Here is an 18,332-nt window from a genome sequence, read left to right as displayed (position 1 = left end):
AAAGAGGTTGTGTTCTACAGTCTGCCTGAATGTAATCATGGCGTAGGTGTGTAGTGAGATTCTGTGTAGTTTATTGATGGCATCCCGTTGGATTGGACGTCATCTGAACAGGACATCGCGCGCTCACTGCTTGATAGCGCGCGAAGCTCCGTTTACGCCGGTTGCTAAGCAACATCGTTATGGGGAAATGCAAGTCTGCGTCCAAATGGTTGGAAGATAAGGAGGAAGGACAATCAATACTGTATATAGTAAATGTGAGGTAAAGTGTGTCGCCAAGGTAACCGGTTAAAACTCCAAGTGGCGATCGAGGTCTTAAAATGTATGGAAAGGGTCTTAAAAGGTCTTACATTTGACTTCATGATTCCTGCATATACCCTGTATATTCACTTCACTTTATCTGAGTCCCTAATCCATACTACTTTCTAATAGGAGCCATTTTTTTATGTAAGAATACAAGAGGTCTACATCCTTTTACGCATTGCCTTATGCCAACCCTCCTGTCCAGTAGTTGGCGGTATTGGCGCTTTTCGTTGTTTGCCGACATTTAAATCAACGAAGAAGAAGACAAAAAACGTAATTTGACGCATGCGTAGTAGCCTCAGGTAGCGAGGTAGTAGCCAAGTAGACGTTAGCAGTGTATTAAAGTACGTGGCACCAAACTTTTGACATGATGGAAGTAGCAGCATTAGTCGCTTTGACCTTATTATTGGGTGCACTGGTTATACTCGTCGCAATAGCGGTAGGTAAAAGGAAAGAAGAAATAAGGGAGGAAATAGAGCAAGCGGCGGAGTTGACCGGTAAGAGACACACTAAGCTAACGTAACTCTAGCCGAGTAATGAGTCATTAACTGTCACTATCACTGGGGTCTTTGACACACACATGTCCATTCATTCATTTATGTATGTGTGAGTGTAAGAACTGCACCTCCACGGTAACGTAGACACCTTACGAAGCGAGTAATAGAAACTACAGCAACTTTGAGTGACTGTCACCTGTCTTCATTGACTATAAATTATGCAAGCATGAGATCAAAATTCAACCATGATGCTCTTTGACCTCTCAGTGCTTCAGAGCTTCGTTTTAGGTCGTAGGAAGGCCTCTTTTAAGGGTTTGTTTTGTACTTGCAGATGATTGAATGTGCCCAAAGACACATCTAAGAATAAGTGCAATAAGGAAAGGAGAAATCAGCAGTCTTTAGTTAAAGATGCAGGAAGCCTAGCATCAAAATGTGTGCAGGTTTAAATAGGAAGAGGCCATTTTGCACAATAATGCCTTAAACAGGCTTCAATTCACGGGCAGCGTGTTGCTTTAGCATCGGTCTGGATCTGGACAGTTTAACCTACTGAGAAGACTATAAGGCTTTATGAGAAATGGACAAACTAAGTATTTAAAGCCCAGTTGCACGTTGTGATTAAGGATCCTTTAGGCTTTTCTGGACTGGAAAAACAAAATCATTTTCGTCAGTATATTTTCTACTATTTCTATTGTTTTATTTCTATTTTGAGATGTTCAACTCTTAATTTCTCTTGTGTGCAATGCCTTGTTTTAAATGCTGCTGCAATGCAAACATTTCTTAAATTGGGATCACTTAAGTACATCTTATCTTATCTTTCATGCAAAACTGTGGAGACAACACTAAAATAGAAGTTTGAATCATTTGTCTTTCCTTCAATTGGGTCAAAAACGTTTTGGGTTTCTGAATTATACTATTGTTATATGTTTTAAATTGACATAATTGAAGGAAGGAAGAAAAACCTCTTTACAACAGATGCTTCCATAGCTTAGTTTTGTTGTCACGAGATGTTAGGAACTGCACAATCCATGTCGCCCCACGATTTTGGTTCGTAGTCTCATACATTGAAATATTTTTTTCTGTTTTGTTTCTCAGCTGAAGGCAGTGCTGCAAAGGTTCCTGCGTCCAAGAAACCAAAGCAGGAGAAGCTGCGCGTCCGAAAGGATAAAGCCTCGCAGCACACGTTCAGCCACCAGCTGCTGGCCGCCTCACTGAAGGTAAACCTGAGCACACGTGACATTACAACGGCCTCTGAGTAAAGAGAGGGTCCTCGTTCTACATGTTCGTAGTTATCAACTGTTTAGAAGTCAAAAAGCCCCTATTTCTATTTAGTTTGCCCTCATTGATGGTGGCATGGCATTTATCATTATTGATCAGAATAATTGTTAGTTGCAGGGCTAAACAAAAACAACATAAAAGCATAACGGCCTTCATGGAAATACTATGGATATGTTGAATTCAGAAGTGTTAGTTTTAACTAGATGGAACTGAAAAACGGTGTGCATGTGTAGATATTTGTCATTTCAAACAACCCCTATGTACTTTTTCGTTTTATTTTACCGATTTTGTTCGGTATTTAATGTCTTTTTCGTGTCTCTGAAAAATATATGATTTGCAAAACTGTACTTTTATTATAACGTGACCCCAAATAAATAAAGAGTAACTGGCAACTGTATTTGTGATGTGTTTTTTTGTATTTGTCTCACTTCAGGCTTTTTCTCCCGAAGCCACTTCTTAAAGCATTTGTTCTTTTGTGTCCGTGTTCTTCAGAGCCACAGTGCGAACGTTACGTGTCTGGACTTCAGCAGTAACGGGAAGTATCTGGCGTCCTGCGCTGACGACCGCACCGTCCGGATCTGGAGCACCAAAGACTTCCTGGAGCGGGAACACAAGTGTCTGCGCGCCAACGTGGATCTGGATCACGCCACGCTGGTCCGCTTCAGCCCCGACTCCAGGTCTCCACCTCTCTCTCCTATTGTACTAGTGCAGACCCTCATATATAGATATATATATAGATATATATATACCCCTAAACAACTCTAAATAATAAAAAAAACTGTAAGTAACATTTATATACGCGTGTCACTAAGTGCTTAACAAAGCATTAAAACATACAAATGAAGAAGTGCTAAAACCACAATAGTCCCGTCCATCTACTTCCGACCCATCGGACGTTATTTCGGAAAAAGAATGTATTGAAGTCAATGGCGAGAGAGAAATTATTTTTCGATCCCGTTTTAATTGTGCCATGAATTACACATATGATGTTTGTCAATATAAAAGATACATTTGCAAATCAAGAAAAAAAAAGTTTGTCGTAAAACTGTGAAGTAACACTTAGTTTTGTGTGAAACCGCTCAATGAACTACATCTCTGGTCTCGCACACGACACGTCAGCAACACCAGAATGTGGTGAAAAGTATTAAAGGAGGTGGAAATCATTACACTTCTGGGCATGTTGAGAGCCGCTATTACACAAAAGGGGAGTTAGTCGGTTCCGTAAGAGCCAGCATGCTGGAACGGCTGTACAAGGTTACTTACTCTTGTATTTGTAGTCTTTCTAGTTGTGTATTTTTCATAGTCTTATATTTCAACAGTTTTACGACAAACTGTGACTTTTTTGACATGGAAATAAAAAAAATTAATTGACAAAAATCATGTGTAATTCATGGCACAATTCAAACGGGATAAAACAATTATTTCTCTCTCGACATTGACTTCAATACATAATTTTTCCGAAATAAGGTCCCATGGTGGTCCACCGGAAAGGGAGGGCTCTCTATACATTGTGAAAAGGAATGTCTTCAAGCCTTAGCTCAGCCAAAACAAAAACCCGTTAACATTTAGATTTTTTCGTCAGTGTGTAAGGTTTCAAAAATAGTACTGGTTCCTCTTGAGGTGATTTTTGGACGCAGGCTCATACACACCTTCTCCTACAGGGCATTTATCACCTGGCTGGCTAATGGAGACACCATTCGAATATTCAAAATGACCAAAAAGGAGGACGGCACTATGAACTTCAAAGCTGCTCCGGAGGACTTCCCACTGAAACACAAGGCTCCCATCCTAAACATCGGCATTGCAGAGACAGGTACATCTAAAACGTCTTAAGTCGTGTTTGGATTTGTAGATACTGTTTGTATTATTATTGTATGTTTAGACGAAGTATAACGTTTAATTGAGTTTTTTTTAAATTCGCACTATGACCTGAAAACAAGCGAGCGAAACAACCAAAAAGAGACACAGAGAACTTCAGAGACACAAATCTATTGTAAAATGACGACAAACTGAAGCAAAATGACTAAAAAGTGACGCAACCCTCATAGTAGTGTTGATAATTGGTACCCAGACTGGTTTACTGTGATTATGAATGAATGCAAGTTAACGTCTAAAAACAAAAATCCCAAAGTGACCACAGCACTTGAATCCTCTAGTTTGTCATCAGATAAAAATACTAAGTGTTGGGGAATATTTCCCAAGGCCCATAACTTTGACCCAGTTTATCAGTTCTGTCCTGACTGAGCACACGCACCTCGTAACCTTGGCTGCTGTGCTCTCAGTGTTCTGTCTCCCTGTTCCTGCCTGTTGACGTCAGCTGATAGAGGTGTTATGATTCTATGTTCCTGCCTGTTGGCCTCAGCTGATAGAGGTGTTATGATTCTATGTTCCTGCCTGTTGACGTCAGCTGATAGAGGTGTTATGATTCTATGTTCCTGCCTGTTGGCGTCAGCTGATAGAGGTGTTATGATTCTATGTTCCTGCCTGTTGACGTCAGCTGATAGAGGTGTTATGATTCTATGTTCCTGCCTGTTGACGTCAGCTGATAGAGGTGTTATGATTCTATGTTCCTGCCTGTTGACGTCAGCTGATAGAGGTGTTATGATTCTATGTTCCTGCCTGTTGACGTCAGCTGATAGAGGTGTTATGATTCTATGTTCCTGCCTGTTGACGTCAGCTGATAGAGGTGTTATGGTTCTATGTTCCTGCCTGTTGACGTCAGCTGATAGAGGTGTTATGATTCTATGTTCCTGCCTGTTGGCGTCAGCTGATAGAGGTGTTATGATTCTATGTTCCTGCCTGTTGACGTCAGCTGATAGAGGTGTTATGATTCTATGTTCCTGCCTGTTGACGTCAGCTGATAGAGGTGTTATGATTCTATGTTCCTGCCTGTTGACGTCAGCTGATAGAGGTGTTATGATTCTATGTTCCTGCCTGTTGGCGTCAGCTGATAGAGGTGTTATGATTCTATGTTCCTGCCTGTTGGCGTCAGCTGATAGAGGTGTTATGATTCTATGTTCCTGCCTGTTGACGTCAGCTGATAGAGGTGTTATGATTCTATGTTCCTGCCTGTTGGCGTCAGCTGATAGAGGTGTTATGATTCTATGTTCCTGCCTGTTGACGTCAGCTGATAGAGGTGTTATGATTCTATGTTCCTGCCTGTTGGCGTCAGCTGATAGAGGTGTTATGATTTGATCTTGTTATGCAGCATGTTGATGATGCTCTCGGAACTAGCTAAATACACGGGTCTGAGGTAGAGTTCTTCAGAATTGACGTGGCAACTCTCCCGTGCAGTCAGATCGTGGCTGCTGTGACTTGTGATGTGAATTCTCCGGCCGAAGCTCCAAATAAACCATCAGTGTTTGACATCAAAGCTCCTGCTCTTCCCGTGTCTCTTTCCTGAGTCGGTGACTCCCACTGCATTGCTGCTGCACAGAAGTTTCCCTTACACTAAGCAATGCCAGGATGAACTGATTCAGTGTTTCATCTCTGCAGGAAAGTTCATCATGAGCGCCTACACGGACACCACCATCCACATCTGGGACCTGAAGGGGGAGATCCTGGCCTCCCTGAACACCAACCAGATGACCAACTCTTACGCTGCCGTCTCCCCCTGCGGCCGGTCAGTCTCTCCTCCCTCGCTGGAAACATTTCACTTAGAACATTGAATAGGGATCCCTCAGATACACAGTGCAGGTTTTTATGTTTAATTGTCTTCCAACATAGATTCAAATTTGATTAAACGTGTCTCTTTTTTAACCTCAAATCTGCAGTAAAATATTTTCAAAACGAAAAGGGATCTAAACAAAGTCAAGAATTGTTTTATTTTTGTGTACAGCAATTTAAAATACTTTCAACCAGAAAAGGTACTTACACATACCTACTTCCCAGGGGCGGACTGGGACTAACAATCAGCCCGGGACTCTCGACCGGCCCACTTCGGTACCGCTGGCCCACCTCGGTACCGCAAGTAGTAAATACCGCTAGTACAATGTCAACGGGGGGGGGGTGCTAGTGACTTATCCGACCCGCCTACCTCGGTACCGCAAGTAAATACCGCTAGTTCAATGTCTACGGGGAGGGGGGGGTGCTAGTGGCTTATCCGACCGGCCCACTTCAGTCCGCCCCTGCTACTTCCACAATGAAAGTCATCACCTATTAATATAATGTAATATGTGTGTTTTGTCCGTCTCCCAGGTTCGTAGCCTCATGTGGTTTCACTACTGACGTCAAGGTGTGGGAGGTTTGCTTCGGGAAGGGAGGAGAGTTTAAAGAAGTCGCACGAGCTTTCGACCTGAAGGGCCACTCTGCAGGAGTTCATGCTTTCGCCTTTTCCAATGACTCTCACAAGTAAGGAGGCTTTGCTGATAATTGTTTTCTGAACCCATTTCTTGTTGGATGAAAAGATTGATACCACTCTCGTATGAATGCTAAACATGACAAAGTCGAGATTATGTCATGAGGCCACATATCATGTTAGATTTTATATCATTTTACAATATGTCAAAACTTGTGTCTTTCCCTGGTTTTAAAGGCAGTCAAATCAAGTGTTCTGAAACAACCACATTGTTCTGTACTTAGTCATTTCTACACATTACTGAGATATTTTATAAAAGCACAAATGGAGAAATCGATGTCAAGATATTTAGTCACAAATATTGTATTTTTTTTTTCTTTCTCCATATCGCCCGAGCGTAGCATTACGTTTAGAAACATAGCCTGGCTCCGTCTAAACAACAACAATACATCTCCTAGCAACATTACATATTTTTCATTCATGATTTCACACATTGTTTTTTGTACAGATTTTGTAAAGATGTAAATAAGAGAGCTTCAGAGAATCTCTATCCTCAGCATCTTCTCGGTTTAATTATGCAACATGTTTCTTTCCACCTTTTAGAATGGTGACTGTCTCCAAAGACGGCACGTGGAAGCTGTGGAATACAAATGTTGAGTACAAGAAGCAGCAGGACCCCTACCTCCTGAGGACGGTCCCCTGTTCGTCCTCTGAAGGCACTCTGGCGGCGCTGTCTCCGGACGGCCGGGTGGTCGCCATCAGTGACGGCTGCAACGTGGCCATGTTCAACGCCACCACCGGCCAGCTGGAGGAGGAGCTGCACGGCGTCCACAGCGAGGAGATCAACGACCTCAGGTTCGATGTAACCGGACGATTCTTGGCGTGCAGCGGCGACAAAGCCATCCGAGTGTTTCACAACGCCCCCGGCTACCGGGCGGCCATCAGAGACATGCAGGACATGCTGAAGAAGGCCCAGAACGAGGCCATGAAGCAGAGACTGCAGCAGCAGATCTCGGAGGCTCAGAGAGCGCTGGACACTGTGCTCGCTGCTCCCAACGAGTGAACATGAGGAAACACTGTGATGAAGTCTTAAAGTCTGACTCTTGATGCTCATTTTTTTGTTTTTGCAACTTCAAATCTCCCTCCGCCAATAAATGCTTTGGCCCGGGAATTAAAGAATGTGCATGTAGTTTTAATAAAGAACATCTTTTTATGGAAAAGGGAAATGCTCTGATCTTTTTGTCCAGTTTCAATCTAATGTCTTTAAGTGTGATCCTCTGCTGCAACAATTTAAAGTCTTCCTCCTTTAAAAATATGTTTTGCTTGTTGTTCTTTCACTCAGAGGTTTGTCCGTCAGATTTTGTTTTTGCAGAATGATGTTTGTACATGTTACATCACCAACAGTGTGGGAGCCCTTTACGGTCCAGTGGGAAACTTACACATTTGGAAAGAGATGAGATTACTTTTATTTAGAATTTTTTTTTATTGGGAAAGCCTTTAAATGTACATTTCAGACATGTCTTCAAAAGACTCGGCATAATGAATTTTTAAATAAAATCATATAAATAATAATGAGTAAAAATATGTAATACAATATTAAAATCCATAGATTAGAGATTTATTAAAAATACGTTTGACATTTGTATAACTTATTTCAGTTTCTAAAAGTGTAACAGTCTTAATTGATATTTGTAATCGTTATTGTATGTGTCATCATTCATACTTTATTTTCAACATATTTTACACTTTTGCCATTTTGTAACACTTCTGTTCTTTTTTCCAATAAAGCTTTTCAAAAGTAAAAAAACAAAACGTTTGACCCGGAAGTAGAATCAGCCGAGTTCCACACGTGTTTCCTTCCTCTCAGCAGCAGCATGTACTGATAGACCACAGAGGGAAATGTCTGTAGAGATGGTGGAGCTCTCCGTGAAAACAGCGGAGCCGGTGCGCCCGGCCGGAGTCCTGCAGCAGAACCGGGTCTTCCTCGACTTCTTCTGGGACATCGCCAAGCCCGAGCAGGAGGTCCGGCTGAAGGCCGTGGAAGACCTGATCCAGTACCTGAAGAAAAGCGACCAGGTGAGGGGAGATCTGACACACTCACACACACACAAACACACAACGTGGAGACACTGCGAAGTAACTAGTTAGTGGTTTATGGCATTTAACACTTCTAACGTCAGTAGTGGTGGAAGGAATACATCATGAATGTACTACAATAAAAGTAGTAGTGATGTAACTGTAATGTCAAGCATATTCTGTTATGAGTAAAGACTGCATGTGCTGTATAGGGTGACAAATCCAAGTACTGCATTCAAATCAAACTGCAGTGAAAGCGTCAGGAATATATCAAAAATAATCTTAAAGTACCACAAATAAAAGTATGTATATGTAATTAAAACGTAATCAATCAAAGTATATTTATATAGCCCAATACCACACATTTGACCATTGTCTCAGTGGACTTTATAGTTTGTATAGAATAAAAAATACGACACCGTCACATTGGATAAGGAAACCCTCCACAGTTAATGGGGAAACATTGAGGACATCTCGGTGAAAGCAACAGAGGAGGGTCCCTCTCACAGGACGGGCAGATAAGTGTCGTGTGTAAATTAAAAAGACATTACATTAACAACATGGGAAGTCCAAATGCTTGAGAATGCATGTCTATAAATAATAATAAGATGAATCCAGGTGGATGTCAACAATCCTGTGGGTGCCACAAAAGAAAGTAAAGTGAACATCAGGCAGGACCACGACTAGTGATCGTGTTAATTGTACAATATGTTGGTTGATACTCTAACGAGGTACTGTGTGTGTGTGTGTGTGTGTGTGTGTGTGTGTGTGTGTGTGTGTGTGTGTGTGTGTGTGTGTGTTTCAGGCAGATGAATTGGACTACACATTTAAAAGGCTGGTGGACGGACTGGCTCACACTCGAGAGGCTGCGAGGCCCGGCTTCAGCCTGGCTCTGGGACAGGTGAGACAACCTCAGAAACATTTCTAAAAAACACACAAGTTTGTAAATAGAATTATATTTCAGGCTCTCTTGTACTTGTGAATATCTGAAATGTGACTATGGCGGTATGACTAAAAACTCATATCATGGCCCTCATGCATCTTATGTGGTGAAGGAATCAGAATGCACGAAACAACTGCAAAATGTGAACTATTTTATTGTGCAAACTTTGCGTACCACATAACAACACAAGTTGCATCGTGCACATTCAAATACTTTTCTTGTGAATGAATAAGGGACTACTTTCTCTGCCGCACAGCTCGAGCGCCCTACGCCACATTTTAAACGTTATTACGGTATATGAAAAATGTATATTATACGGAATAAAGCTCAAGGTATTCGGCTTGAGACGATTTAAAGCCCAGCACTACATGTGACACAATATATTTACCTACTCGGAACACCGTTTTAAGATGCGTCACTTGATTAACCACACACGCGCTGGAGGAGACAGTTAAGTCATTTCGTTTGAATGAAGGCAAACTAGTTTTCCAGTTGAGTTTCTGAATAGGGATGTGTGTGGGTCATGGCGTTCATGAATTGTGAAGCTTTGGAAACTGAGCTCCAGTAGCAGCGGATATAATGAACGGGGGTGGCTTTATTATAACATGAGTTCCTGTTCCCTCAGGTCCTGAGTGCCTTTGAAGATGTTTCTCTGCAGACTGTTCTCGACAGAATCAAAGAAAAGCACAATTTGCAGACCGTGAAAAAAGTGAGTGTTTTATATTTTCTTTCTCTGTTGCAGGGGTAGACATTAAGGGTAACATTGTATTGTCACTGGCCCCACCATTGTAACCTCTGGCCCGGAGCTTTCGTTAAAAAAAAATCGACTAATAATGAAGAAAATTAACACATTTGTTGCAATAGTAATTTATGCACTAACTACATTACTACTTGTACTACAACATTTGAATCATCAGTTCTTCCTCATTTTCCTCAATTGTTCATATTTGGTTTATTAAAATAATGATATTGTGGTCATTGTTAAAAAATGTCTGCTATTATTATGAGTATTATTATTAGTATAATGCACTTTCTGCCTTCCTGTCATTATCAGGAGTTAGAAATGTAATGGCTATGTAATAGATTCTTCATTCTCCTAAACTGCTGGGACATTTCCCTCTAGCCAATACCTTTATTTTCTACTCTTCACTTACTTGTCAGCATAGGTCGGCATTGATGTACAGAGCCGACAGAAGACCTTGTTTATATTGGCATCATATTGAGAGGTGCAGTGACCCATCCTAAAACCAGGAAGTAAGCTGCTGGTTCCCTCGACAAAAAGCAATGGGATTTCTCCACAGGGTTTTGGAAAATAGCTGGAAATAAGATCTGTGGAAAACAAACCTGTTTGATAAATGCACGTTTTGTTCAGCCGGATAATCTCCACATGTCTACCCTACTTTTATCATTTTCGAATCATAAATCTAATCGATAGATTATAAAAGGGTTTTAGGATGCGTCACTGCACCACTAGAAGCCAACTCCATCGATCAAGCTGAAACGTTCTCTCCCTCTTCTTCTCATGCTCCCTGTCACTCTCCTTTAACTCCTCCGGTGACTTTCTTTTATTTGAAGATTGTTTTTTGCACGGCGCTTGGCCGGGTACCGCTGGTATTAAAAACATTTTGGCGAATGGTTAGGTGGCGCGAAAGTCTGTAGTGAAGGAGCGCGCTCACGGGAGCCTGCTCTTGCTGCGCTCTGCAGGAAACAGCTGTTTGCTTTTCACCCAACAACGACAACCACCTCATGAAACGCTGTGTTGTAGCGTTGATAAACGAAACAATTTAACAAAATTGCTAGTCAAAATAGCAATAACACAGCACACATTTTTTTTTTTAACCAATATTTTTAGTGGCCCGGGCGGGCAAGTGGAAAGTACGTTATGCTGGGCGGGGGGTCTGAAAAGTGTTTCCGGGCCAGCGGGCCATTTATAATGTCGAGCCCTGCTGTTGGCTCCAAAAGTTTCATAACGTCCTTTTTCTAAATGTTGACTTTTCTTTCCTTTTTCTTTTAGAAACTTTTTAGAAATGCTATGTTTGGGAACTTGTTTGGCGTCCTCGCCATTCATCAGTCCAGCCGCCTCCCTAAAGTAAGTAGTCTCACCACAAGTCGTTTAAGTACTTTTCCGAATAAACAAGCGGCCGTAACTGTGTGTGTGTGTGTGTGTGTGTGTGTGTGTGTGTGTGTGTGTGTGTGTGTGTGTGTGTGTGTGTGTGTGTGTGTGTGTGTGTGTGTGTGTGTGTGTGTGTGTGTGTGTGTGTGTGTGTGTGTGTGTGTGTGTGTGTGTGTGTGTGTGTGTGTGTGTGTGTGTGTGTGTGTGTGTGTGTGTGGTGTGTGTGTGTGTGTGTGTGTGTGTGTGTGTGTGTGTGTGTGTGTGTGTGTGTGTGTGTGTGTGTGTGTGTGTGTGTGTGTGTGTGTGTGTGTGTGTGTGTGTGTGTGTGTGTGTGTGTGTGTGTGTGTGTGTGTGTGCTGTGTGTGCGTGCGCGCAGGAGCCCCAGGTGGTGTTGGGGTGTGTGAAGCTGCTGCAGAGTCTCAGTCAGCGCAAACAGCACCTGAAGGAACTGCCGACTAAAACCATGATGGACATCCTGAACGAGGTAAACACTCACAGCTCTACACTATCATAGGGGGGTCTTATCTAATACAGACACAACACGTTTTATTTTTTATCTTTTACTTGATTTAATAATTTTACTGTGCAAGATCTTCAGGGGAATTAACAGAAAAAGAAGTACAAAATAAAATGATATTTTTATTTGAGTAGAAAGGTCATTATGAACAATACATTTTTAATCTGATTTTAAACTCCTTTTTCTTGTAGTTTTTTTTATTCTATTCCTTTCAATGCATCTTGTGGTTTATTTTCTATTGTTTTTTTTTGCATGTATAAAAAATATTTGCATTAAAGTTTCTTTGAATACTTGAATCAGAATACCTTCATTAGTCCCACAGAGGGGACATGTACACTGTTACAGCAGAAAAGAGACAAAGACAGCTTAATGTTACCTACAAATATATATAAAAGCTTTTATAGAAGTTAAACATAATTTCTCCCTGCTGATTGGCTGCCTCAGATCCCAGAGGATGTGTTTGAGGAGGTGCTGCTGAGCGCGCTGCAGACGGAGCTGGAGGCGGCGTTCAGCACCCCGGAGCAGCTGCAGCTGCTGCTGGTGGCTCTGAGGCGTTTCCCCCAGACCCTCAAACCCAAGAAACTGAAGAAGCTGCTGGGCTGCTCCACCATCATCAACGCTGACAACATCCCCAAGTGAGAGGAGTGGGGGCTTCTTCCCCTCTCGTGTATTTCATTAATTAAGATTTCCCTAAACCAAAGTGTATCTACTTCACCTGCTGTTTATGATCGTGTAACAGGGCAAAACATAAATCAAACATGGAGCCATGGGAGGGGGGATATTCACAGAAACATTTAGTCAAAAATGTAAAATTACCTTTTGTGACTTTATAATGTGAGATAATATCAAGTTGTTTCTCGTTAATGTTAGTTTTTATTCTCATATCTTGACTTAAATGTTGGAAAAAACCCACATCTACAGAATGTATTTTTTTTTTTAAAGAGAATGGTCCTAATACTCGTATCTAGCTATATATATATATACCAGCTGCAGTGAGGTGGATCTAATGCCTCGCGGTGATGCCCTGCAGGTTGCTGGACGTGTTAAAGATGGCGGCGCGCTCGGTGAAGAAGGAGTGCGTCCTCCCCTCCGTGGTGCTGGACCTCCTGAAGCTCTCTCTGAAGGAGGACAGCTTCCAGCTCTTCTGGGACAACGCCATAATCAACGGCATGTTGAAGGAGGCGGCAGGCCCCGCGCAGTGAGTACACAGAGGAGAGCAGGAACTTTGATGGCAAACAATGATGGTTTATTTGGAGCTTCGGCCGGATAATTCACAAGACATGTTCTGAGCCATGCGGTGTCACAGCGGATGCCAAACCAATTCTGAAGACCTCTCCCCCAGACTGGTTCTGAGAGAATAATCAACAAAGTGCATAACAAGATAAAACACTATAATAACACCTCTATCAGGGGACGGCGTGGAGGGAGGGGACGGCGTGGAGGGAGGGCAACAAGGGGCTGAGAGACAATGAGCCTCATTCACCAATATCTTACATATTTGTATTTAATGTGGTGCTGAGGAAGGTCAGATTCATGACGTTGTCTTGAACTGAAGAACTGTTCCTACCTGTGTTCTTAGGATGAACCCTATCCTAAGTTCTTCTGTAGAAGTAGCCTTTTATTCTTACCTCGACCTGCAGCATGTGTTCCCTTTTTAATATCTTTGTGTACATTTGTATAGTATTTTATCTTTATCCTGTTTGACTCTCTGACCTGTTGCTGTCTCTCCTCTCAGCTACCTGAGCTTCCGGCTGCTGGGCAGTGCGCTGCCTCTCCTGTCTGCAGAGCAGCTGCAGGAGGTGTTATCTGGAGAGGTGATGGTGCAGTACGGAGAGCACGTGGTGGCGGCTCAGGTCAGTCGTCTAGCTGCACAATATAGCACTTTTACTTTAACGTCTTCATGCAAGATAAACACGATTGCCTCATTGCACATAGGGATTTGAGTTAGTAGAATACTGAAGTTTATTAGGTAACACTGATTTGTTTTATTTTATTTGTGCCTTTAACTTCAATGTGAATGAATCTTGAAAATATTTTTCTTACATTTTTATGAAAATCAACAAGCAATATGTTGATTTTAAGCAGTATACTGAAAGCAGTAGAAAGGTAGAACAGGGTAAACTTACATATCTGTTAATCAAGTAATATCGTGATCCTATAGATTGATTTTTTTTAAAAAGCATTCCCTTTACCGGATGTCTTTATATGTGAAAAATAGCTTTGTAGATTATAGCTTGAAATGTATCAGGAGTACTTAGGCGCTTTCACACTGCAGTACTTTTCCCAGTATAGTTCCGATAGTTCTTGAAATGTCACGTTCACACCACACATTAGGACATTAGCATTATTAGCATTAGCCCAGTGCACAAATGCAGAGAGACTAACTTATGGCAACACAAAATAAAACATGGGAGCGGTGGAGATGAGGAGGTGTCGGCGTTCTGACGATTTACTCGGAAGGCTCCCCAACTCCGGGGGACTTCCAGCCGGGGACTTCGGGCGGCAGTATACACCGTGAAGTTGTTTGCGGCCTGCCAGTAAACCCAAAGCAGAAGAAGAAGAAGTGACGTCAGCGGCTCATTCGCCTAATCCTCTCTCAAGGAACGCGATCTACGCTTTAGTTCATCAGAACTTAAGAGTTCTGATGAACTAAGTACGGCAAAGTACTTGGTGTGAAAGCGCCTCTTGAAAGAGTACACAACTTGAATTAATTATTAAATATATCAATAATTGAAGTATAAATCCATTAATTGTTGAATAGAGGAACCCAGAGCAGCAAAGTGGTTAATGGGAAACGTCAACTTTTAAACAATAAAATATAAATGGCTAATAAAATCCAAACTTCCATTATTGTTCTCTTGCAGAAGCCGGACCGCTTCAAGCTGGCTCCGGAGATGGATGTGTTCGTGTCGGACTTCCTGCAGGAGTGTCAGGACGCAGACAAACAGCTGATCGTGATGGTGCGCTTCTCCTCGTTGACCAACAAGGGCTACCCGGTGGTGCCGTCGGTGTGGAGGGTGGTGCAGCACCTGCAGCCGGCCGCCGTGGAGCAGTACGTCGCCTGGCTGAAGAAAACCTTCCTGCAGCCGCAGATCGACAAACTGCTGGACTTCAGCACGCGCAAGCAGAAGGACAACCCGGCAGCCAAGGAACAGTGAGTTTCAAGATTCAAGGCTTTTATTGTCATGTGTACATAGCTACAAAAGCTTAGGTCACAGGCTCCTCTAATAGTGCAATCAGAATCAGTTATTAACGGCATATATATATTGCACATAGTTGGTTGGTATTTAACAACAAGAACAACACAATAAAACAGAATAGTTAAAATAGTGCAAGTAATACAAATAGAATAGTGCAAGGAGAGTCTATATAAAAGTAGTTGGAATATGATATATTAGATAAATGACTTCTAAGTTTCAAACGGATGAATGTTATGGATGTTCTTTCAAAGGTTCAGGTGTTGAACAGTCTTATGACCCGTGGGATGAGACTGTCCGTCATTTTAAACGACCTTTCAGCAGCATGCCTACCTGTCTAGATGGAAATTGGTTGAATGTAATTGTTAATTTTTTCGTCCTCAGGAAGGATGACTCCGTCTTCCGCCTGAGGAAGTGGATTATCTCTCGGCTCTGTGCGATCATCGATAACCACCTGGTGAAGAAGTCTGAGGATCTGATCATGGATGTGGCCAGGTGAGCTGACTGAAGGTTTATTCTACATGAAGAGAAGAGACAGCTGTCAGCCGGTGTCTAATTCTTTTTGATCTTCCAGGTTTGTCTTCTTCCACGCGTTCTTCGGCACCAAGAAGGCCTCGGCCGACATCCCGGAGACGAAGGGGAAGATGTCCGTCCCGCTGGACGATAAAATCAGAGCCGTGCTCGTCAACTCTTTCTTTGGGTGAGGATTAGTACACTGTATTTATTTGGATTAAACATTTTTTTTTTATTTCATCATCATCAGCTTTTATTGAAGAGACTCGAGGTCCATTTTTAAAAGACATACAACACTCAAATATAAATAAAAAAAGGCAGTTATACCAATGTTTCCACAGAGGTGACTGGTATCGTACAGCACTGAGACACGGATTTGAAAGCAGCATAATGACAGAGTTATGAGAATCATTCGATCGACAGATGCATTTGTACATCAGATTTCTCAAGAGAGCATGGAACGTGTTGACTCGTGCTTTACAAAACATTTCACTTGCACTGCACCACCTTTTCAAAGCAGTATATGCAAGGGGTGTAACGGTATCCGTATTCGTCACGGTTCGGACGTCACGGTTCGGCACACGCAGTCACACGACGAATACGCCTTTTTTTTTACGAGTGGGGAAAAAAGTGTCATTCAGGGCAGTATCCACTACACTATATATAATCCAGGGGGCGGTATTGCGCCTAAAAGCTGTTTGCCAGCCGCCCTTAAACAACAAATGAAGAACAAGAAGAAACACAACAACAAAACGAACAAAATACAAGAAGAAGAAAAGTTAGTTTGGCGATTTCAGATAACACACAGGAGCTAGAACCCACCTGCTTCTTTTAAATCAGCTGTGTGGGAACATTTCGGGTTCCCTGTGGACTGCAATAACGATGGAGTGTGCGAGTGGTGGATCGGACGAGGACGGTGTGTCGCCGTTGTTCTATAGCGGTGCGGTATGCTAATGGTAACACATGCCAAACATGCTAAATCACATCAGAAGGCATCACCCAGATTTGCCAATCACCAGAGCCCGGCGAAAGACAGCAGCAGTTCAACAGCTGATCCCCTCTGTTTTTATAAACCAAGAGACATGAAAGCCGTGAGACCAAAATAAATAACGGAAGCTTTTGGCATATGTTTTTCAACGACTTTGAGCTCTTGAAACACTTTCTTATTATTTATGATGTAATATTTTCAAGACATTATTTTTAGCTTTACAGCTTGATGAAACCTTTTTGTTTGACATCAGCCATTATAGATAATCTGGCCATCTGAGTGTGGTTTGTTTTTAACTGTTTAATGCAGTTCATTATTCAAAAAAGAGTTCTTTATTTTTAAACTGAAACTTGCACTACTGTTCAAACATAAATAACAACAAACCTGGAATTATGCATTTGGGACTTTTTTTTTGCTTTTTCTTGTTGTACCGAACCGTACCGAACCGTGACCTCCAAACCGAGGTACGAACCGAACCGTGACCTCCAAACCGAGGTACGAACCGAACCGTGACTTCTGTGAACCGTTACACCCCTAGTATATGCAAATCATCCTCATAAGCAACCTGGAGCTTCTGGAGGCTCGCCTTCTTAAACTTGAGCCACAAGGGGGCAGTATAGTATACAGAGGAGTGCAATAAGCTCTCAAGAGGTTCCCCCTAACCTTATCTGAACACCAAGAGAATGTTCTAGCCAACATGTTAGCTTGTAAGACACGCTGCTGTCTATACATGTCACCATCATCAGCCATTTCCTCTGTGAGGATGTGTCCCAGATACTTAGTATTAATAACAGTATTGATATAATTACACGACTGCATATATTGTAATATATTCATGTATGTTATAAAACGTGTGCAGTTTAACACAATCTTCTCTATGTTTGTATAACTATAAAATTGAGCAAGTGTTACAAAATCTCTGGGATAAAAGTGAAGGGTTTGGATTCTGATACACAGTACAGATTGTTTTAACAGAACAACTTCTCTAAGGTGTGTAAAGCAACATTCATTTCATTCAGGAAAAGGTTGACATCCCCCGTAGCAAACCACAAAACAAATACAAAAGCGTGCATCGTAACCTCAGAGTTTTGATCAAAAGTTGTCATGCGTCATGAAAACTCATCTCTTTCGACTCCACTTCGAGAATAAACAAAGCACTTACATACTAATAAAGGACTGGCTTATCTAAAGCCAGTTGAGTAGCACTTGAAATGTTTTTGCTCGATGAAACCTGATGTACTTTTATGATTCTGTTTTCTTCAAGTTTGTATCTTGTTGGTCGAACGCACTTATTGTAAGTCGCTTTGGATAAAAGCGTCAGCTAAATGCAATGTAATGCGTGTTTAGTGTCACTGCCTCCTCTCTGACTTCCTGTCTGCCCCCCCCAGCCTCCTCCTCTCCATGCACCACCTCCCTCTGGCGGAGGACTCTCCTGAAGGTGTAGCAGTGAGTCAGAAGCGTGCGCTCGGCGTCACGGCCGACGGCACCATGTGGATCTACCACCTGGTGCAGTACGCCCAGAGCCTGCTGAGTCAGCCCAAACACGCCCAGAGCAGCCAGCCCTTCAGCCCCGAGCAGAGCCAGGCCTGGGACAGGTGGGCTTTTGTATATTCACG

At 42.3% G+C, this 18,332-nt stretch overlaps 2 protein-coding genes across 2 annotated transcripts; both read left to right on the top strand.

Moving 5' to 3' along the window:
- Positions 1-547: 547 nt before the first annotated feature.
- On the top strand, positions 548-7,684 carry tbl2 (transducin beta like 2). The gene is made up of 7 exons (XM_034220485.1): positions 548-797; positions 1,890-2,011; positions 2,565-2,749; positions 3,734-3,885; positions 5,568-5,694; positions 6,270-6,422; positions 6,973-7,684. Exons 1-7 carry the CDS (start codon positions 668-670, stop codon positions 7,430-7,432), a joined length of 1,329 nt encoding a protein of 442 aa, XP_034076376.1. The 5' UTR covers positions 548-667; the 3' UTR covers positions 7,433-7,684.
- Positions 7,685-8,205: 521 nt separating this feature from the next.
- On the top strand, positions 8,206-18,311 carry mybbp1a (MYB binding protein (P160) 1a; the record flags this gene model as incomplete). Its single annotated transcript, XM_034220494.1, is given in 12 exon segments — positions 8,206-8,445; positions 9,251-9,346; positions 10,014-10,097; positions 11,403-11,477; positions 11,878-11,985; positions 12,463-12,653; positions 13,049-13,216; positions 13,754-13,871; positions 14,883-15,172; positions 15,600-15,710; positions 15,790-15,915; positions 18,105-18,311. Coding segments are annotated over 12 exon segments (1,751 nt in total), but the record flags the coding sequence as incomplete, so codon positions are not given.
- Between the last annotated feature and the right edge of the window lie 21 nt (positions 18,312-18,332).

The sequence above is a fragment of the Gymnodraco acuticeps genome, unplaced genomic scaffold (assembly GCF_902827175.1).
Source record: "Gymnodraco acuticeps unplaced genomic scaffold, fGymAcu1.1, whole genome shotgun sequence".
In the NCBI taxonomy this organism is placed as follows: domain Eukaryota; kingdom Metazoa; phylum Chordata; class Actinopteri; order Perciformes; family Bathydraconidae; genus Gymnodraco; species Gymnodraco acuticeps.
The sequence above is the reverse complement of the archived record's forward strand: the minus strand, read 5'-3'. Positions and strand labels throughout refer to the sequence as shown.

Excerpts from the sequence above, each read along its gene's own strand:
- tbl2 (XM_034220485.1), top strand. The coding sequence starts at position 668 with ATGATGGAAGTAGCAGCATTAGTCGCTTTGACCTTATTATTGGGTGCA. Across the intron at positions 3,886-5,567 it reads CATCGGCATTGCAGAGACAG|GAAAGTTCATCATGAGCGCC; the intron begins GTACATCTAAAA and ends TCATCTCTGCAG. Across the intron at positions 5,695-6,269 it reads GCCGTCTCCCCCTGCGGCCG|GTTCGTAGCCTCATGTGGTT; the intron begins GTCAGTCTCTCC and ends TCCGTCTCCCAG.